Raw genomic sequence first — 23,220 nt, forward strand, 5'->3', positions numbered from 1 at the left:
AAAGCAATTTCCTTACCATGAATGGCACAAACAATTTAATTTATTGCACAGAAAGGAAGTGCTGCTCAGCACAGGAACAGGGTCTAGGACTGGAGGTCCCAAATCAACAAGGAGGTACTGTGGTATGTTCCCCAGCAGAGTTACAACAGAACATGGAGGGCTGTGTTCTACTGCTCCCCTCAGCTCACAGCCTGTCTAAAAACTGGGAGAACAACTGGGGAAGTCCAGCCATCAGTTTTGTTCCCTCTCCTGCTCTCCCAGTATGGCTGTTTCCATCTTCATGCATTATACCATCTGTTTAATCACTGTGCTCTCAAAACAAGCAAGCAAACAAAACAGATGAAACTTCAGGGATAGCTTCATAATTGAAAGGATGATTATTCATTAGAATCTAGGCAAGTTGCTTGGGGCTGCCAAAACAGGCATTGCATGATATTATGAAATTTATTTTTTAAAGATAGAAAACAGAATTCTCATTCAATATCTTGTCTGCAACCTTCTTTGGTTATTTTGAGTGGGATAAAATAAGGATGTTGAGTTCAAGCTACTGTATGAGAAAACAACTAAGTTCAGAGGCCCCACCTCCTCAAGGGGGTAAACAAAAGGCTACCTCAAGGCAAAGGTAAACAAAACTACTTTGATGAGTTTTAATATTAACAATTTCTGTAAGGTTTAACCTCTGAAAGCACACCTAGGGGAATATTTCTTGCAACACCTCTGAATTAGTACACGTAATTGGGAGAAAAATGAGATATTACAAAAGCATTGGTATCAACACTTCCTTTACAGAATAACATCTAAACAACTTGAAATTAATCAGAAAATCAAGGACAGAAATAGTTTTAAAAAAAATCAATCATCTCTTTACCCAAATGTACCAAAATGGTTAAACTGTACTTGTGTTTAGCTTCATCCAGGCAAAGATCCTGACTGAATAATGATATTTTCTCTACCACCATTCTAAATTAACAATTTCTTATCTCTGATTAATTAGCTGGACTTTGCTCTTGGCAAGAGTCACAGCAATAAAACCTCTTAGTTCTGTGACTCTTTCAATGTATTCACCCAAGCATAGGTGTGTAAGATATGTGCTGTAATACAACAGACTATCACTGAGGAGAAGAAAAACAGCAAAAATACTTCAGTTCTTGTCAGTTTGATGATATTTCTAACAGAATCTCACAGAAGAGTTGTGTAGAAAATCCCACATGATAATATCTATTCATTACCAGTGGAGCAAGCCAACTTCATGAAAAAAACACTAGGGACCAACAGGCCCCAACAATTGTTAGTGGTGGTTAAAGGTGCAAGGAAAACACATTTGGCACAGCAGGAACACAACTCACCTTGGGCTACTGATTTAACCACACTGGGCTTTAATTTCTCTCTGATTTAACCACACTGGGCTTTAGTTTCTCTCTGACAACAGGGAGAAACCTTTTTCCAAACTCTTCAAAACCATAAAAAGTGCCTTATTTAGTAGAGCATTCTCAGAGCCTCCTAGGCGGGGTGCTGGAGAAGCACAGGTTATCGTAGTATTTGGCAATGGATGTAGTCAGACCACGCTAGGTAAGGATCACCAAAATGTAGCCAAGGATCTGCCAGGCTCTTGCTGATACTTCTTTACTGTACACTGTATTTTTGTGTACAGAGCCATATGTGTGAGCTGTCATTGGCGTGGTAAAACATAAACACACAAAATAGAAGAAGCAGGCAGGCTAGAAAGAAATCAAAACTATCAAATAACTTGCTAATCCACTCAAGATTTTTTTTTTTTATGCAAACATGAGTTTTCCATAGTTAAAAGGTTCAATTTAAAAAAACCCTCTGAACACAATATGTCCATGGACATACACAAGCTTATTGTGATAAAGGACATTGTCCCTACACTACAGAGGGAAAATAATTACATGTGTGTGCTAATCTGGTATTCTTTTCTTATAAAAAAGGTCAAACACAGCCAAAAGCAGGACACACTTCCCTCCAGCTGTCCTTTTAATATGCCTCTAATCTTGCCAAGGAGAAACTGTCATTAGGAGTGAGAAAGAGACCATTTTACAATCCATTTATTCTTCATTGTCTCTGCCTTTTCTGGATAAACTTGTTGGAGTACATTAGTCACAGGTATGCAGCAAGCTATTAGAGCATACTAACATCTGATATAAACTGAAATTAATTTTTCTTCTTCAGCTTGGGGAACAGACTGCTGGATGTTGCATGCAAGTCTTCACTGAATTAAGGAATGAACAAACAAGATTTCTAAAATCAACAAAGCCACGTGCCTCTCCATGGTCTGTATAAATACATACCTACTCTATAAACAAACACACTGTCCTGCAGCCAGACAATCATTTGCCTCTTTAGAGCAGGCTCTAAAGAGGAAATAATTTTGCAATAACAAAGCACAAGTGTAGTCCTATTGAGAAGAGCAAGCTGCAAAATGGAAGGAACACCTGGTCCATTTTTTGTACTGACAGAGCATGAGCTGGAATCTGATCCTTATAAAAAGGCTGGTTTTTTCCTTCTCCACAGCTCAGTGGACTCTGGAAGCAAGTTTGGTTTGCATTTAGTGTCTTAATGTTGCATAAATTCATGTGGGTATGTGTTGTAACACTTGATACGCTTATGTTGCCAAATTGAGTCTCAAAATCCAAATCTCATCTAGAACAGCCAGAACTATTTGCTGTAAATAATATTTTTAATTCTAAACCCCCTATGTGTATACAAATAACATGATTGTCATGCCTACAAATCCATAAATCTCTCATTTGTAGTAAGATTGATGAATAATTTTCAGTCTGTGTTACTTCCAAACCCCATTTAATTCTTCTACTGTTTCACTTGTGGTATGTAGCTCATTCTTCAACTCGCACACAACAATTATTTCCACTGAGACACTGACTAAATCTTAAAGAAGAAAATAACTAATAGGAAACTGAATCCCACTTGAACTAAATCAAAGTACAAAAGTTCACAAATCTTCATGGGATACCTGCAGTTTATCTGAAGGCATATAAATAATAAAACTAGGGGGGCATCATATCATATCTTTTTAAGGACTATTCAGCCACCTGGATTAAACCAGAATGATCCACATTCTTCTCCAGCATTAGAGAGAGGAATGCAATAAACATTCAGGTCTGCAAGTTTTTTTGTCAAAATTTGTGACAGGTTCAAAAACATTTTTCTTCCAAATAGAAATTCTCCTGAGAAAACAGCTCTTGGTTTTTTCTTTTTCCAGGCCTAAGGTGTCAAGATCTCAAACTCCAGGTAATGATTTACTAAATAAGAAATACCTCTGATATCTTGTTCAAAAGACACATAAGCTGGATCAGTTCTATGAGATCAAGGCATATCCTCAAACCCAAACCAGTATAATAATTAATGTAAAGAGAAAACTTCTCTGTCTAGTGTGAGCCCAGCTACTCCCCTTACTCTTTATTCTTTCCCCTAGTAAATAGCTATCTTCTAATAGAATTTCCATCCCTCCCCTCCCCTTTTTTATTTTTGTGGAATTTTAAGTGACACAAGTATTTTTTTTTTTTTTAGTTTTACATGAAAAATAACTTATCACCTACTTATTTCTTGCAAGCCCTCACTGATTTATACTCCACTGTTTTGCTAATAAAGTGATAATCTGAAACAAAGTATTATGTATTATCTTTTATTATCCACCTCATTCTTCTTAGTCTGAGGAATCACAAATTAAAGTCAACAGCCATTTTATAATCCTGTAGTTCATTATCACCCATTTGCTAATATGCTCAATGCCTTAGCCTTGCTCCATTTCTTTAGTAATAATTACAAAAATTAAAACCACATTAACACAATATGCAGATACTTCTTGTTTTAGAACTTACATAAGAGCTTTTCAACTAATCAGTGGCTGGTTAGGGCACAGTCCTCATTCATCTCCCACTTCGCCTGCCATCCTTCATGAAAGTTTAATCTACATTTTCCATTAAGAAGTTGTCTCAACCAGAGTTCACATTTGCACAGGGGGGCTTATTACTTTTTTGATTTTTATTTGGAATGGTGGTTATATCTCCACAACTTATCTCTTCATCTGAAATTTTTATCAAGTAGCTGCATATCTTCCTGGTCCTGAAATCTTGAAATCACAGAAGCAGAAATTCACTCACTTGATCTAGAATCACAAGATTTAAAAGAGAAGCAGACAACCTGCTTGCATAACCATTGTCAGGAGCAGTCAAGAATCTAATCCCTCCCATTTAAAACTGCACTTATGGTTAGAAACAGATAACTCTGAAATTTGAGTCCAGACCTGGACTCAGTTTGCATGCAGCTGTTTTGGGTCCAGCCACTACTGGTCCTGCCTCCTTAAATACAAAGGATTAACTTTGTAGTGTGGTTCTCTCTCTTCCTTGTAAGATTTGACCAGAATGAAGCCCAAATTGTGGTTTCAGATCAGGGACGACAATTATTGCCTGCCAAAGTCCCTGGGTTACACAGCACTGCAGGAAGCTGAGCCAGTGCTTCTCAAGAGGAAGGAAAATACAGCACTGCAATAAGGTAACAGGAGAGGTGAATTCTGAACAGTCCCACTTGCTGATGGATCTTAAACCATCCCTGATGGATGCCAAATTCAGTGCTGTATCCTAGAGGCCGCCAAAGTACAGAAAACTCTGGGTTTGACTCAAGAGTTGAGTGGCATAGAATTTATGGCTGTTTGACCCATTTCAGATTTATCAGAGAGGCAAATGACTCTTGAGCACAACAAAAACACCCATCCACCCAGCTGAAAGTGCAGCTTCCTTGGTCTACAAACCCCTTCCTTCTAACCACAGACTGGGTTGTCTCACCTGCCTCCTTAGGAAATACTGCCACAGTTACAAGATCTCCAGTTCCTCATGTTTCATTACGATAGACTGCAGTGCATTTGCTGGTATAATATATTATGAAGGGTCATGAATAATTAAAAATTAATCACACATGTCAAAATAAACAAATGCAGTCAGTGATGCAGAATGCTTGAATTTTTTATAGCTTCTTTTTGCTTATTCATGAATTAAAAGAAGCCTTGTAATCCACAATGGATTGCCTACTCATTGCAGCACGTACAGGCCCGATTCAGATCCCAACAGTGGAGGTTTTCCTGTCAGCCTTTAGCACATCAGTGGAACTTTAACCTTACATCTCTGACCCTGCAGAATGTTACATAAGTTAGACTTGGAAATGGGAATAACTCCAGCAGATCTTCAGGGACCTAGCTGGCAGATACATCAGTGGTTCTCTCACTCATTGGTCTGCTTTTAAGACTGGGGGGGAACAGAGGAGAGTGAAGCATTTTAGCACAAATTTAAAAAATCAAAACCTTGATAGCCTCCCTAATCTACATTTCTATAGGCAAACAGTCCAGCAGTTATTCCTACCAAATACTCAATATTTTTGCATGGTTTGATAGCATTCCCAAGGCTTGAACAGAAAAGCAAATAATAGTAAATGTTTAAATAGCAACTTTTCTCTGACACTCTAAATTGCTCTAAGTGTTAACGCATTCCTATTTTTTTTTCAAAGGGAACCTAAGCCTGGCTAGGAGGTGAGCCAGAAACACACCACCACACCAACCCTATCAGACCAAAGAGCCATTAAGTTTCAATATCTGGCTCTGAGAACAGACAGCTGGAAATAGAAAATGAAAAAGAATATATGAACAGGAAAAGCAAACAGTTGTCCCTCACCACTCCTGGACTTCAGGGACTGGTCATATGAGGACTTTCTGGGCCAGAAAAGGTTCTATAGAGAATTTAGTAGCTGTAACTACTTCTCTTCCTTGCACATATCCTGTCAATTTGCACAGCCACAGAAGGTTCCAGCAACAACAATACCCTGGGAAGAATGTTCCCCAGTTTCACTGTTTGTTAAATACTGAGGGATCTCCTTTAGTTTTGCCTGACATCTAATAATTTTGTTTGATGCTGTTCAAAACTGTATTAGAAGAAATATAAAATATTCCTTCTGTAGTTAACCTTTCAGTGCTTTACCTTGGGAGTTTATAAACCTTTATACATATTTTATAAATTTCTGATTTCTACACAACCCTGCATGTATTCCTTTAGATGCTTCTTGCAGGCAGAATAGCCCTAGTCAATTTAAGTGTTCCTAGAAGACAACCATTACACACTTTATCATCTTTCTTTTTCTATTCTTTAAAAACTTTCCCAGCTGTACTAAAAGATTTTCAATGCAGAGAATCTAGAACACAAGGTTGAGTTCCAAATACAGCTGCCCCACACATTTATAGTATAGCCTACCGTTCCTATTTTCCACTCCCTTCCCAGTAAGCCCTCAAATCACATTTATTTTGTGACTGCTACTGAGGTGATGTTTTCACAGCTCTATTCTTATACTTAAATCAGCTTAAATGACAGTAACCAGCTCAGAATCTGTCTGCATATATGCCAAGCTCTGATTGTGTCTCCCACCACCTCAATTCAAATAACCTGCGCTAAATTTCACCTGCCACTATTAGCTGGTTAAGCATTCCTTTTCAATTCCTTGCAAAGCAGACCTTCAGTCTTTTACCCTGAATAATTTAGTATCAAACTCTGCCACCTCACCATCTATTACTATCCAGAAGATCAATGATTTGTGTGACACTACTGCTGAACATGCCAAGTGAGTGGATTGCTCAGCTGCGACTGCAACCAGATGTTGAGACACCAGGAGTTAGCTCTTCCTCTAGGAGGCTTAATCCATGCTGACTTTTGATTTCTTGACACTGAGCTGTATCATGCTGCTGGGACAGGAGCAAAAATGCAGAAATTCTTCCAATGTGTCTCTTTGGGAGATCTACCAATGATTTTCTACTGAACGTTTTACAGAAACTCATGTGAAGCCTAATGAATCATACCAGAGGCATTTGTCTCTATCAATGTCTTGCCATGACTTGATAACCAAGTGACAAGGATGAGCTAAACCATCCCAAAATCTAGTTAAGCTATCTGTTTATCTCTGTGCATTACTGTCTGCAAAGGAGATGAAATGAGATTGAGATAATTGCAAGTACAATTTGCAGGGAACAGTGGGGGTTGGAACTACTGTGCTGAATTATTTCAGATTGAAACAGACCACACAACTATCTGTGCCAAACAGCTGTAATTAAAGTGATTTAAAATAGAGAGATGCTAGCTCCAAGTGTTGATTTTCAAATGAGTCTTTACACATGCAAGAGTTACAGTCATCGATGAGTTGCAGACCTACAGCTCCACTGGAAAAAAATTACCACTATGTCCAACATGCCTGGTAATTTTAAAAAACAAGCCCACACATACACAAGCAAATAAACCACACAAAATAATCTACACTAATGTCCCACAAATCTAAATTCTCTCAATCAATTTGACACTGGTTACTTGCCCCTCAGAATAGAAGAAAACAGAACACAAGTTTCATCCTAAATTCCTATATTCCAGATGAGAACCTTCAACCTTTGGGCTTAGAAATAGAATTTTAACACAATAGGCAATTGGAAATCATCTACCAATACCACCTTTGGCTTTGGGCTGCAGGGCCAGCCAACAGCCTCCCTTTCTTCTGCTTTGATAGATATATAAAACTGAGTCAGACAAAGGAATAACTTTACTGGAAATGATCCAAAAGAATTATACATAGACAACAGGCAGCACCATGGGGTCCTGGCCAGGCTCTTTACCTGGAACAATACATTTACTTCCTTGTGGGTTTTCCCCCCATTGCAGGAAAATGACAGCTATTCTTCTTAATTCAAAACAAGGTTTTAACTCCTAAATTTCAGTGGCAGCCAGCTTGCACTTGAATTTAAGAAAAAGAAGAACAAAACAGAAATTGTGATTTACCTCAAACTTTCCCTCAACTGCACCTTTGTAGGAAGAAATTCAGTCTGCGTGTGGATGTTTACTGATGTGGAAATTATAAGATATTTGCATGCAGCACAAATGTGGTCCATCTGCTTTACACACAACACACAGATCACACCAAAATGACTTGGTCTGTTGATGAATCAATGGGCCTTAAAAGTTAATTTATAATGGCTATCTAGGGAAAAGTACTATACTATTGGTATGGAGGAGAAAACATAATATGAATGAAAGCAGCACAGAAAATTTCCTCAATATTTGCCTGAACATAAGAACTGTCACAAACAACCAGACTGCAGCTCTGCAAAGTCAAATTCTGTCTCCAATGCTGGCTCCTAAGAAAAGAATTCTTTCATTTGCAGCCTTTTGCATAAGAGGCTTCTTGACTCTAAACAGACTATTGAATTAAACATCCAGTGATAAACGTATGCTGCTAGAATTCATCTGATCTTTCTTTAAACTTACACACACTTCTGGCCCCACATTAATTCATGTATTTTATTAGCCCATTTACTCAGGTAATACATGAAAAATGTCTCAGCTTACTTGTTCTAAATCCAGAGCCCACCAACTTCACAGCTGCTTTCCAACGCTCTTCAATCTGCTTTTTAAAAACCTCTAACCCCTGCCATCAGAGACTGAATAGAGAATCTTCATCTGTTTAGTTTTTCCTACTATGGAAACTGTTCCACAGCCCTTAAAATTTTTGTTGTCATTCCTGACACCTCTTTGTTTGCCTGGATAAAGTTTGTAGCTCTACCCCCTCCATTTTCATTTTTGTAGATCCATTCTCATCAACACCACCTTCCAGAGAGGAGTTCCAAGCAGGTGTCACTAACAGCTGAAAGGATGTTAAGAATTTGTCTGCTTTCCTGGGATTAGAAGAGCACAGATATATCTAAAAATCTTTTCAGAACTTACAATCTTAACAAAATATGCTGCTGTTCACAGGTATAAGCAGGAAAAGTAATTCCAACAATCCACATTTTTTTCCAAGGAAAAAAAAAAGACTGTTGCACTCCCATCTTTTGAGACCTCCTAGCTCTCTTTAGAGACAGGATCTTTTTTGTTATACTAAGGACAAAGCCCATATTTGTTTTCTTAACAAACAGGGAACCTAAGCCCTGGATGGAAGGATATTGCCTAAAATGGTCTGCAAACACACAAGCGGTAAACAGGACTTAGAGCAAAGATAAGGCCAGACTCTTCCAAACACTGAATGACCTTAAACACGGGCACCATAGCAGTTTTCATCCAAATATCAGCCATGGCATGAGCCAGCCCAATTCAGATTTTACACAAGACTGTATTTGATACTTTGCTTCTGAGACATATGATGGAGCTTGCCTTTAGGTGGAAACAGATCTCTCCTGTGCAGAACAACCCCCTTTTGTTTTCACTTTCTTTTTACTCACTGTCTGTTGATGCAAAGGGATTATAGCTGTCTCCAGCACTTCAGGGGAACGTGTTTGTTTAGGCAGGGTTTTGGGTTTTTCTGTTATGGTTATTTTAGAGGGTGGAAGCAAGGGTGTTTTTATTTTAAAACTAACCACTACTGATGGCATTACACAGCTGTATTAATCTTACCTTTGGGTGTGCTCTCAGAGTGATCTCTGTCCGGCCCATCTGGCAGGTTTAGCTGTGAGACTTCCTCTGCATTCAGTCTGACCCAGGCATTGTTGGGGGTTTCCTGATATTTTGAGGTAAAGGAATATTCCAGCTCACAAGGAGATTCAAAGTTGCAGTCAAATACTGGAAAAAGAAAATGGACACAAAACATGCCAGATTAATTAAATCCAGTGTCTTCTGTGCTCAAAGGTAGCTATACATACATGTGCATGCACATTCATTATGTACTTCAGCAAGTTAGGGCTTGATTTTTTTCCATAATGAGGTAAAAAGAAATAGGGAATTCCATAAACAGGCAAAAATGGACCTGAAACGAGCTGCACAGGGAGGTTCATTTTGGAGGCCACAGCAAATCAAAAGGAATGCCCAAGAGACAGTAATTCCCCTTCAGAACAGGTCAAAGGGCAGCTCAGGCTAAAGTGGAGAAAGACATCATCTGGATTGAAAGGAAAATAGCTTAGTCGATGGATGAAATGGGACAGAAAGCCAATCTCTTCTGGGATGCTGCTTCAAATTCAACCAGGACCATTAGAGTGCAAAGACTCCTCACAGGATTCACACCCATGTTTCACCTCAGTGAGCCCAGGTCTCTACAAAGAGAGTCATCTGTCCTGGGCATTTGGAATGTGCTGGAAGCCATAGGAACTGTACGCCAGGAGGTGACATTCTGACCCCCAGGGCCTGAAACTCTTTCCTGAGACAACAGAAGTAGCAAAAACCTGACTGCTGCTGCAGAACTTCAGCCGCCAGGCAGCACAGCCAGCAACTGCCTCCAACAGAGATCTCTCTTTTTGAGATGTTTCTCTAAAGAAACCCATCATAACTGTGATTCACTTCCCAGTGTCCAGTTTACCATCACACCATAGTTCATGTTGCTTAACACAACCTGCAAGGATTTTACTTTTAATTGTCAAGATCATTAAATTTTCTGGAATGCCCAGTATACATTTGCTTTTGTCACCACAGTCAGCACTCAACACAATATTCAGTAAGAGAAAGAAATGGTTTTAGAACTAACTTAGCTGAAGAAGAGGCTAGATCCATTTGAAAAAGCCAAAGAAAAAAAAATCAGCTGCTCCTTGGAGTATTCTGCACTGTCCTTCTGTTGTACTGTATTATGCAGGTGAAACAAATAATCTGAACCGACACTAGTGAAATTAACTGATTTTTTTAAACTTCAATTACATTCTCTGTTAAACATTTAATTTCTTCTTTGTGGGCACAGATTTATGTAGTTCAGCCTATTCTCCTGGTGATAAAATATTTTCTAATCTGAAGGTTAATACTGTTGCCCTCTTGCTATACTTTTCCCAGCTAATTTCCCTTTTAACAGCATGCTGGAAGGAACAGAGTCTTTTTTCCTGTTTATATTTGATTTTCTTAACCAAGTGCTTTATCATTCACTCAGCATTTTAAATACTTCACAACACCAGGGAAACCATGTAACATAAGGAGTCCATTTACAGCACAAGCAGCAGTAACAAGGATTACACACATTTCCTTAAATCTGAATGCACAGGCCCTTACTCTCCTCAGGCCCTTAAATTACCAATATAAATCTGATGATACATGAAGCACACTTCAATTTAGGCAGAGGAGAGCTGTGGATATATTCATGCAGTTTACTACTGCAATATCATATCCAAACCTCCGACCACTTATTTCTAGTCCCTTAGATGGTCTTAAAAAACAAACAAACAGAAAAAACCCACCAAAAACAAGCCCACAAAGCAAAAACCAAACCAAATATTTTTTTTTTAACTGAAGTGTTAAGAGTTTGTTAAACTTTTGCACTTAATCCCAGATGGACAAAAGAGCAACCAAACACTGAACTATAGTTTACAGAACATATATTATCTTTACTAGTCACAAGGAACACCTTGAGCAGTGTGTGTTTTAAGGCACTGTCAAAAAAATATGGAGGGGAGAAACAGAGCTCATACAAGGATTTTTTGGACGGAACTCACTGAATGACAAATGGAAAGCCTAGGCCAAGGACCACACATGGCAAAACCAATCATTTCAAATCAACTATTTCATTCTTTGTGCACTTCTCTTCCCGATCAATCTCATTTTTTTTTTCAGCTTTCCAGCAGTTGCTGCTTCCTTCCCCTCCTCTTGTGCCCAGCTGCTGGGAACAGAAGCCTTTGTGCTCTCTAACCCTCTTGACCCAAGCAGAGGGGCCCTTCATGGATATCCAAAAGCGCTCTCATTCTCCTCTCCAGCCCCCCTGACTGTCCGATTGTGGTGCCACAAGCACACAATGGCCAGCTCTGCTCCCCACTTTGCTCTCACTTGCCAGAATCCCCATCTCAAAAGAGAGCTATCAATCAGTTGTGGAGCCCTTAACACAGCAGGCCTCTGACCTACAACTGGTACAGCTTAATTGGGCTAAGTGATTAAATACCAGGCACTGCTCATAGCCAGTGCTATGACCCCTGCAGACAGCTAAAGTCTGCCTGGAGCAGGGAAAGTAAAGGAAGAAAAGGCAAGCAGCAGTGCCATTTCCTTCCCTTGCAATGAAAGGCCTGCAGAGAGTGGGCACGGTCTAACATGCCTGCTGTGGTCACACTGAACGTCCTTCACTACAGGTTGTTTCTTGGAAAAGACAGAGACTCTTTGGCTCACACATCCCACAGTGTCTCTGATTCAGTGGAAACACACCTGCAACTTTTACATTATTCAATAATCCCCTCCCATCACCAGAATATCAGTGTTTTTTACAAGCTCTTATTTAAAATAGTCCTGTATCAGACACAAATTTCAGGGCTATTATCCTATTCAGCACAAAGAAATGATGACAAAGAAATACTATCTGATGCAACACAGAAAAATCTATGCAAACAGCATCCAGTCTTCCAAGGCTAACATTAACTTCCTACCCTAGGGCTTTCCTTCTTCCACAATGTCCTTCACTATCGACAATGTAATATACCTCATAAAAAAAGAATTATATAATTTTTTTCACCGCGAAGCTGGTCTTGGTGTGTTAGCTGTTACAAGATCACATAAGCCACACTTGCAAATACAAAACCCACATAATACTTGAATTGCTGCCACAAATCACCTGCCACTTTTTACACCTCTGCATAAAAAAAAATAGTGTTTCTCTTTCCTTTTTCCCTTTTGTCTTAACATTTAAAGGCTACACCAAGTTTATTGTTTCTTTGCCCAGTTAAGCACAGAAAGCAGTAGCCATGTGCCTTTGGAAGCTGGATAAAGGCCATTCTGCCTCTTTTTTAAACTAAATAACAACACTGCAGGAAAGGCAATTAAAATTAACACAACCTACAGTGGTTATTTTTTTAAACCCACTATCAATATAAATTGACTAGGTACAGAGATTTTGGACTTGAATACTGTGCCTAGTCAGTAAAGTAGGGGGATTTTTTGTGACTTCTGATGATTTTTTAAAAGAGATGTCACAGAGTACAAGTACAAGCATTTATGTCAGTTATATTGACACTACAGATCATAAATGCTCTACAGGAGTTTAAGTTGCACACAGAAAAAAAAAAAAAAAAAAAAAAAAAAAAAAAAAAAAAAAAAAAAAAAAAAAAAAAAAAAAAAAAAAAGAAAGGCAAGCAAAGTCTCTTCTTCAATAATGAATTTAAAAAGCTCAAAACAGAACAAACAACTCTTTGTCCAACAATCTCTTTTATCTGCAACTGCTGGGCATGAGCGAGGCAGAACAGATAATTTATTAGAAGTCTATTTCATCATCATCACACCTTTAAAGAAGAAACAAAAGTGATGCTTATAATCAAAATAAGATAAAAACCTGTTTAAGAAATGCTGTAGATATAAATCAGTTCAGCTTTTGGTATGTAAAAAGATACAGAATATTAACCACAGACTGAAAAGCCAATTAAGCTACTATTCAATTAAAAAGACACTGGAATCTGTGTATGTCTGATTATGTTAGAGTCTTGTGAGTGTTTCAATTTATTTATTTTTTATCAACATACCTAACAACAATAATTTATGCAGAGATAACTAAAATATCTGCCAACCACATCTGTTTTAATTAAACTGATTAGAGTTTTCTAATAAACAAATGCTTTAAAATAGTACTGTAAGTAATACACCAAAGCACAGTAATTACTGGGAAGTATTCTTTTACATTGCAGCAGGTCAGATTTTGGATCATTCACTTTTGGGCCATCTTGGATCATTTGTTTAACCACACACCACAGAAACATATCTTATTTAGAACAAAAATAACCTAATATTAAGAGATAGATTTTAAAAAAGCCTGTTTTTGCTAAGAAACTACTCTGATTATCTTTTTTTCAGCTGCCCAACAAAAGATTAGGTTTATTTGGTCTAAACCACATCTCCTTTCAAACATAAAAATCTTACCAGCAGGCAGTTTCCTCTTAGACTGCTCCTTTCTAGTTCTACAGGTGTCTGACTTTAAAAGGTCCTTTTCCCGCCTGGTCTGCTGACTCTTACAAATCATTCCTCCCCAGTTACTCTCAGCTGGGCACACTTTTGGAAGGGTGTGGTTGCTTTCTCACTGCTCCAGCACAGCCAAGGGAGCAGGGAGAGGTTCTCTGTTCTCAGCAGGACCAGCTCAGTGAGGGACATGCTCACTGGCACCTCATCAGCTTGCACATGACTAATTCCTACTCCATCTACAGCCAAATGCACAATGTAAAGGTCACTCACACCGATCAAGTCAGGACCACAATCTCCCTCAAGAACTCCTTCAGCAGCAACAATCGCAGCAGCAGTGTAGAAACAGATAAAATATTCTTGCACAGGATGTGTTTTTTCAATACAAATATTGACAGATACTCCTTGTGGAGGAGACATAATTTAAATTGTGTAGTAGAGATCTGCTCTGCTGAGTGAGCTTTGAGACCTCCATCAATACCCACTAACCTCTATTTTACTCATGTTATAAGGCCTATAAGCTTTTAATTTATGACAGGGAAATGACAAATTGATTTTCCAGTTATTAATCCTAGTGACAGAGCCAGTTCCTAAAGCCTTCCCATTCCCTCTGAGTACAAAAGGGCACAGGGCATTCAATCTAAGGATTTCAATTGCCTCATCAGGCCTTTCTGAGCTTGTATTCACCAAACCAAGGTGTACATGTGGGGTGCCACAAAGAAGCCTGCAGGGATAAGTATTTCTTCCTGAAAATAGAACATAAATAGGAGACACTGTACTCTCTGGCTGTCAGCTCACCTGCCTGATGAACATCCAGGAGGACCCAAATACAGGCCAGGTCCCTGGAAGTGAGAATTTCTTACTGGCACAAAGAGGAGATGAAACTTCTTGCAATGAATTCCTGGTGCTGTATTTCAGCTTCACAACTGGAGGCACAGCAGCAATTTAAAATAAGGGAATCTACCACAGGATGGAAAGGGCACAGCAGAAAAGCCCAAAGGAAAAGGGAGAAGGTATTGGCAGTCACACAAATTCAAGTGCAAAAACAATTGCGGGACTTAACTGCCTTGTTCCTGCTAAGCAAGCAAGTCTGAAGAGACAATTTCACCTATTTCCTTCCATTGTCTAGCCCTGAGAAAGGGCAAACTGCACATCTTAAGGGATGCTTCTGTCACACGTGCCCTGCCAGGCACCCTGGGTTTTGCTACCCTTAGCAAATGCCTGTGCCAACAATCACTGCCTGCTCCTGGGGCTGCTGCTCCTGGAGCTGACAAACATGAGAGCAGCAGCATGGCCTGACAGGGGACGTGGGGACCTGGGGAGGCACTCGAGGAGCCCCACATTCAGCACAGCTTTGGGGTCCATACCACCTGATGAACCTCAGCCACCTGCAAGTGCAGCGGTGAGATAGCTGGGCACCACGCCAGCTCCTCTCCCTGCCCTGAGACACGGCCTGTGCTCACCAGGGACCTCCTTTTAATTTCAAGCAGCTTAGCACAAGCTCGCTTATCGCTCTCTGCATCCTTCCTCCGCACCAGCAGCTCTCTGAGCACGATGCCCTGACCTTGATATTGCTGCCAGGGCTGCTGCTGTACCCTCACAGGGCTTCAAGGGCTCCTCAGAGCTTGCTGCCTGCAAGGAAGAGTTCAGTGGGGCCAGGTTCTCCCCAGCACCCAGGAGTGGAGGCTGTCGGGCAGGGCCAAGGCTGGTAGTGCCAGCACCCCTCATCCCTTCAATGCCCACCTTGAAGGAAAGTCACTCAGGTTTTCTTTGGAAGGGGCTTTAGGGTTAGACTGAATTCTGAAGAAAAAGTTTTAGAGGAGCAACACCCCGGGGAATACCCCAGCAACATCCTGGGAAGGGTGCTTGGGCCTGGATGCCCAGCACAGAGCAAGCTGCCTGCCTCCCTGTGGAGCCCAGAGCTCTCCTCATGCCAGATGCATTTAAATAATGAATCCTCTGGGGGGTGAGCCACGATGCTTAGAGAAAACAGCAATAATGCAGCTATTCATTTATTTGTTAAGAGAATCGTAAAAATGACAGCATCTACTTTATATCCACCCAACCCCTCGGCGTGCACCGGGGACTGAATCACCAAAATCTCTGACAGCTGTTTTGTTCAGTGAAAATCAAACTACAAAGAAAGGGCCAGGACTCCTTCATCAATCAATTATAAGCACAGTCTTTCAAGACAGCTACAGAGAGAGGTGTGAGGAAGGGGTGTTGGGAGAACAACTAGCAACAGCTCTCGTTTTCATTCCTCCTGCTCCAAGAAGTGTCAGAGCTCATTCTCCACATAAGAAATATTTGTCCACCAGGTCTCCCATGCATGTAGCAAAAAAACAATACATGAAAGTGCATTTCTAGTGCCAGTTCTGGCCAAAAAAAAAATGAAGTACTAACAGCAGTTGTTAGAAAACATGCTCCAGTTGGCACAAAACAGTAGTTGGATGAACTGTCATATTTTGTCAATTCATATGAGGAACCTCTTGCATGAATTTCAAAAGACCTCTAGAGAAAATGAATACTTGAGAGACAGGGAGAAAAGATATTTGTTGTCTTAATGTGTGTTATTTTATTATTGAAAAATGTTGAGCTGTCATATACATATTATCTGCAGATGAAAGATGATATAAGGAAAAGACAGTTAAAATTTCTCCCTAATAAGATTTTTTCTTCCGTCTTGCTTAACACAGCCTTCAGTTTAGCTAGGCAGATGCTGTGCTTCCTGACTTTCCTCCTTTTGGATTTCAGCACCACTGCACAAAGCCAAAATACCATCTAATTGTTAAACAAAAATTCCTGCAAATGTGTACAGGGTCACAGCATCTGCTATTTTATATGGAGCAATTCTGTTAATGTGGTGTGAGTAACTGCTGTTAATTGAAGACTTGCCCCATTCCATTCATAATGCTGTTTTCAAACCACCTTAGAATACTTGTAAGATTGCAAAAAGGATGTGTTTGAATTAAGATGATCCATCACTTTCCCAGTATCTTTACTAAGAAATCATTGATTCAGTTTTCCTCTGGGATGAAGCAGCATTCTCCTTGTTCCCCTCCTGACTTAATCTCACCTCTGAGCAGGATGTTGCTGTAACAATCAGTTTGTATCCATACATCTCACTATGCCACCGAGAGCCAAGAAGCACAACAGCTTTATCATTCTGAAGATGTCAGTAGTAGTCTGATTTGTTGTAGAATTATGAAACAAGTAGTCATGGGATGCTAACTGCAAAATGAATTCATCTGGCTGGTGCCCTTTTTCTCTTCATCTTCCCTCTTCCATGTTCAGACTCACTGAGTTTTGTGGAAGCAGTGTCTGTCTGCTACCCAACTGACATGAATGAAACGGTGCTTATGACCTACCAGGGAAAAAAATTAATCATCTGACACCTTGCTGAGCAACTGCCATGCCACTGAGCATCAAATACATAGCAAGAATGACCCCAAATTATCCCACAGTAAAATTAGTCCAATGTATTTTTATTTTTTTAAGTCAGCAAACCAAATTCAGGAAATTAGGAACACATCACAGACGACATTCCATTAGAAAGTGTTAAAAAAACCCCAACAACCCTGTCAAATTAGTTTTCTGAAGACATAGAGCTGAGTGAAATTATTAATAAGTTGTTAATAGAGGCCATCCTGTGGATTAGGCTTTTAGTACCTATTAAATCAAAGCTGTGAATAATTATGCATTCTTGTAGGTGTGTGTTCCTCCTCTGCTGAACTCACCTTTTCTAGATGTTTTTAAGCACAATAGTGACTAGGCAGCCAAATTTGCTCTCATCCTGAGTTTTAGTCCCAGTTGATTTTGCCATCGAAACACCACTATTTGCTAAACTTTAGGGGGGCAAAAAAAAAAAGAAAAATCTGTAAACTATATAATCTGAGAGAGGTACTTCAGTACTCTGCCTAGTGCTGGTTCAGAGCAGCCAAGGAGTTCAGCTGCTACTGGACAATGTGGCAAAGAGACACAAAGCCAGCACAGTAATATAAGAACAGTTAAAAAGAAAAAGCCAACTCCAGCAGTCCAGCATGGCAACCTTAGGCCTGTTAGTTGCATGAAATGTGTTCTTCTTTCAAAGCAGAGTTTAGGTGGGTTGAATTTCATTTGATTTATGCTCCAATCAATAGCTCTTTCCACAGTTGCCACCACACCCTGCCAGGATCATGCTCCAGGTGCAGGGCTGTTGGCTGGCCCAGGGACATGGAGAGGATGGGGCAGAGAGGGATGTGTTAACTGCATGAAGGTCCGGAGGAGCAGCTGTCATCTGGAACCCCTATTACACAAGCTTATAAGATTTTATGTAGTGGACAATTGATTTCTTATAGAATACCTGTACAGAAGAGAAAATTAACATTCAACCAGCCAGGACAAGAAATGAAATATGTGGCTGGGTGCAGTTAATCATGTAAGCCCCAGGACAGAGATCCATCAGATCTGCAAATGGGAGATTAATACGCTACCGTAAGTCCACATATGCCAAATGCATTAAAATTTGTTCTAGCCACAGGAAACAGTCTGAGTGTACCTCGTGAGAACAAAAAGATATAAAAAATTTGGAGATTTAAAGTCTCTTCCTGCCTCACATGTTGAATTCCCAGATAATTTTGACTTCACATGGGATTTTCTGAAAGGCAGGTGGATTTTGCATCTCTGAGATGACTGGTGATTAATCAATGCTTGGATTGAGACAAATGTAAAAAAATCTCTAGACAAATGTAAAAAAATCTCTAGACAAAACAGTAAAAAAAAGTCCTGTGAATGCACCACTCAAGTATCTTCTTGTGCCAGTGATTATCTTTTGGGATTGTTGCCTGTGGTTTCAAAGATATCATCAGGCACTGTTCCTGCCAGAACTACCAGAGAGAATCTGTCAGAATTTTTAATTCTGAGCAAAAGAGAAGAGACCTTAGTTTGGCAGAGGAAGAAGGACACCACATATCAAGTTACTCACTCTTTCAATCAGAGATTTCTCCAATGGCAGAACATAGAGAAAGTGTAATTAAGACAACTAATATTGCCCCACTCCAGCAATGTCAGCCAGTTAATTAGATGGGGCCCAGCAGATGATTAGGCAAAAAAAGTTTTGATAGGAGTTACTGAGCACTCCGTAATCAGTCATGCTGGGAGCAGTAAGGAAAGCTGACAGAAGAAGAAATCACTCTAGTAGTAAAAGGCTGCTGGATTTTATTTCTCCTTATGATTTATTGTGTGATTTTGGATTAACCACTAATCAGAAGGCTGGGTCCTGGGACAAGAGTACTCACCTAGAGCTTGGATGGTCTAACTTTGTCTTCTTCCTCACTCTGCTGAGTCCCTGCATGGCCTCCACAGAGCCATGTAGACTCAGGGCTGGTAGTCAGCCACCGAAAGGAGCTGTCCACCCTGTCATGGGCAGAGCAGCTCTGAACAGAAATCCAGCTCCCTGGGAAGTTTACTAATATACATGACCATGGTTATAAGCTGAAGGTATGCAGAGGAATAGAAGTTTTAAGAAGTATGCTCAGTTTTGGCTATAACTATGGGCTCTGCTGCACATACACACGTCATTCCTCTGTGGGCTGCAAATATCAAGAGGCAGGAAGTGTCTGCACAGTGATGCTATGGGGTGTTCCAGCCTGAAATGAGTGCCTTCCAGGGATACTATGCTTTAATGAAATTTAATTCAATTCAATTAGAGGCTACTACACTTTAATTTAAATTTTTGTAACTGTTAAATTGAAAAGCTAGAAAAAGCAAATTATTCCTGCCTCTCTTCAAGATTCTCCAGAAATTTCAAGGTGCATGTCCTAAATAACACCTACTGAGGAAGAAAACAGTTTATTGTTGTCCTGAGCAAATACTGTATTTTGTGTAACACCCCATCAAATTCCTGCCTCTCCTGCCAAAACAAATGGTTGGAATATGGTAGGATTTGGTCTTGTGCAATCAGCTAAAATCATCATAAATCATTTCTGCTGAGATGCAGTACATTTATCTCCATGTGATGCTGTCAGATGAAATCAGTGCTCTTAGCTTTTAAGAACAAAGCTTCCCTTAGAATAGTATTACTGAGAAACTGGAAGAGTTTAGGAAGAAGTAATAAAGGATAAATTAAAAATCATTCTTGCAACTTCTGAGAAAACCAAGTAAGGGAAAAAAAGATTGTACTACTGTTGCTTCCAAAATGAAATTGGTGTGTCCTCATCACTCAAGCAGATACAACAGCTAGGAGCAGATATTGTATGCCAGTGGAAAGAATATATATTGCACACATAAAAGGCTGCAACATAAATTTGAAGAAATATGGGGCTCCTTCATATAGGTAGGTCAAACTTTTCCCTCAAGCAGATAATTACAGGCTTGGGGTGAGTAAATCTTATTAGCCTCTCAGCACCTTATCTCCCTGCATAGAGACTGGTAGTAGATATATAGTAGATATATTCTAGTGCAGTCACTTTGTGGATTGCTCGTTAGATATTGCCTTGTGCAGCCCAGTCCTAACTACAGCCATCGTACTTCACAGTGGGATGGCCATGGATAGGTCATACCTGAGAACAGATGAAAACACATTCTCAGATTTTGGAAGGGATGGATGTTAGAAAAGGAGATGAGAAGCAGAAAGCTCACTGTGCAGTTCCTCTCTTTGTAATATTGATGAATTTCAACACACCGCTCAAATATTGCAGTCTGGACCCTTGTTTTTGAGGGAGCAGGGCAGGCTGGGGCAGCCCAGGTCACCAGGCACCTCCATAGAGATGACAATGACCTCAGGCTGGGCTGAAATGGGACTCCTGAGCCCTTGGGCAAGGTGGGGGAAGTCCCAGGGGCAGCTGGTAAGGGCCACTGAGGCTTACTAGTGCCCTCAGATGCTGCCAGTATGGATATTTTACCATGAAACATTTGACTTGTGTTGCTTTACTCCAGTTTTACACCAAAACCTTAGGCAGGGAGCTGCAGCCTCTTGAGGATAACATATTCATGCTACTCACTGTGTCGTCCTCTGTGGGAGAAGAAAGGGGATGTATCTCTCATGACCCAGGTCAAGTTCCAAGCAGAGTAGCCAGGAGGAAGAGAAGGACTCCTTGCTGTGTGATCCAAAGGGCTCGGACCTTTCATCAAAAAAAAAAGAAAACCAAGAAAGAAAAGCCCATTAGGTATCATGTAGCTGTTTGCATGCCACACATCCAGTGCAAAGAACTTAAGCAGCTTTATTGACCATATGCAATAAGCACCAATATTCAACTACTTGGTTCATACTTCTTTCCTGGTACATGCATGCAGAGAGACACAGGACAGTTGTTGCTTTGCAGTGCAAAGTCATCTAGAAAATTTGTCAAGTGTCATCTCACACTGATACTAAGCTCTCTTTGACCTTTCTGTTCCCCAATTTGGGTGGTTTTGTTTTGTTTTTGTTTTAAAGTTCTGTTAGCACAAGGAGATCTTGTACATGGAACAGGCAAACATGTACCCAACTTGTGTTCAACAACCCAAAGCAGCTCAAAGATTCTTTTTGTGATCCAAATACTACAGGCAAGTTCTGTACAAACTCTGCAAGACCATGATAACATCAAAGGTGTAAAGAGATACAGTGTCTGAAATAAAACACAAGATCAATGAGCAAAGTGGAATTCTGCAAGCTTTGAAAGTACAGGTTTTCCCTGTGAATGTTTAACTTTGGTTTTCTGAAGATATCAGGATCTTGGTCTCATTTTTTGAGATCCTCAGAAGAAAGGTAGGATTTAAATGTGTAGGAATACACGAAGGAAAAAACTTGTGTTTGGGAGATTTGCGTGATGGGAAAAATCCCCCAAACCTCTGGGTTTCTGATTTCTCTGCAGAAGCCATTAAAAAAGACATATTTAAGAGAATAATAGTAAACAAAGTAAATGGTTGAAGTCTTGGGGAAAACAGTGCTTTGATTTTGTAAAAAATTTTACTTCCCACTTCCACCAAAGAAAAACTAGAAAATTTCAGAGGGAGTTGTCAGAAGCTTAAATACCAGGTGTTAGTTGTGCCCTATCTTGTTCTCAGTGCAATCTCATTTTTAGCACACTCTTGTAACCAAGTAACTATAGCACAACCAAGAGAAAAATAACTACTTTTATGTAAGAGCTGTAACTCTTACTCCTTGCTTAGAGCAATAATCTTCAAGCTAAAAATGAACTTCACACTGTATTGTAAGACATTGTTGAGTGGCAATAAAAGAATATCCCTAATGGCTCAATTAAATCTGGTTTCTATGCTAAGTTAAAGTGCCATAACTAAACACCCCCTATTGTTGTCTAGAATGGGGCTACACAGAAGATCAGGCCAGAGATTTGTGAAGGGAGGCAGCAAACCTGATGCCCTGCCTGCAGCTGCCATTGATGAAGTGATAGGGAACCATGGAATAATCTTTATATTGACTTTTCCTCCCTAACATCAAGACACATCTTCCAGTAGCCCCTGATAAAGCTGGTTGTGGAAAATAATGTCAGGTTTTATTACAACAGTTATAATAGCTGCTAAAAGCAGAATTTTTTTCTCCCTACAAATGTGCTTCACTTTGATGCTAGTATAAAATAATAAAGAAAAGAAACATATTAATAAAAAATGAGCCCCTGAAATAAGCAGGTTTTCAAAGCCATGTGTGTTTTGCCTCATGTGAGATGTCTGAACAATATCAATATCCTCGTTATATAACATCTGTACCCAGTGACTCTCCAAAAGAGGGAATAATTTAATATGCTGATCCCAGATCAGAGTTCCCCCCCAGACTCTGGGGCTCCTTTACCCCAAACACACCCAAATGCATGCAGACATCAGTCATTTAGTGCTACCAGAGAGCCAAGACCTTGTGCTACAATCCTTTGAAAACTTCACAAAAACCTTAAAAAACTGCTTTCCTCTGCTCCCATGGCAAAATAATCTGAGAGAAAGTCACTGAGGTGCGTTTCTCTCCCTATTGCTTCAGTCACAGAACTTGAAATTAAATCTCTTCAACTACCCTGGCCAGCCTTGCCTGGGAATCACTGCCACAGGATCAGCACCACAGCAATCAGCTGCAGAACTCCAAATTCCCTAGCACTTCTCACATTCCAAAAAATGCCTCGCCTCTCCATATTGCATTCTTCAGAATTCCTGCCTACCTTCAGCTTCTGCTAAGTGGAAATGTTCCCTCTGGAACCGATAAATACAGTGAACTGAGATAAAAAATAAGATGGAACATCTGAGCAGAGAAGACGAGGCAGTCCAGGCACCTGAACCTTCCCAGCAGCAAGAGGTCAATAAGAGATAATACAAAAAATTGAAAGTTTTTCCTCTATTTTTAAAGAATAGAATGGATTCAGTCCAATTCATATTA

At 39.9% G+C, this 23,220-nt stretch overlaps 1 protein-coding gene across 1 annotated transcript in view; it reads right to left on the reverse strand.

Moving 5' to 3' along the window:
* ALK (ALK receptor tyrosine kinase) overlaps nt 1-23,220 on the reverse strand; it is a 302,683-nt gene that overhangs the window by 201,255 nt on the left and 78,208 nt on the right. Inside the window, 2 exon segments of the mRNA XM_041424114.1 lie at nt 9,447-9,611; nt 20,867-20,986. Coding sequence (XP_041280048.1) covers nt 9,447-9,611; nt 20,867-20,986 — 285 coding nt within the window.

The sequence above is a fragment of the Onychostruthus taczanowskii genome, unplaced genomic scaffold (assembly GCF_017590055.1).
Source record: "Onychostruthus taczanowskii isolate IOZ18803 unplaced genomic scaffold, ASM1759005v1 scaffold80, whole genome shotgun sequence".
In the NCBI taxonomy this organism is placed as follows: Eukaryota; Metazoa; Chordata; class Aves; order Passeriformes; family Passeridae; genus Onychostruthus; species Onychostruthus taczanowskii.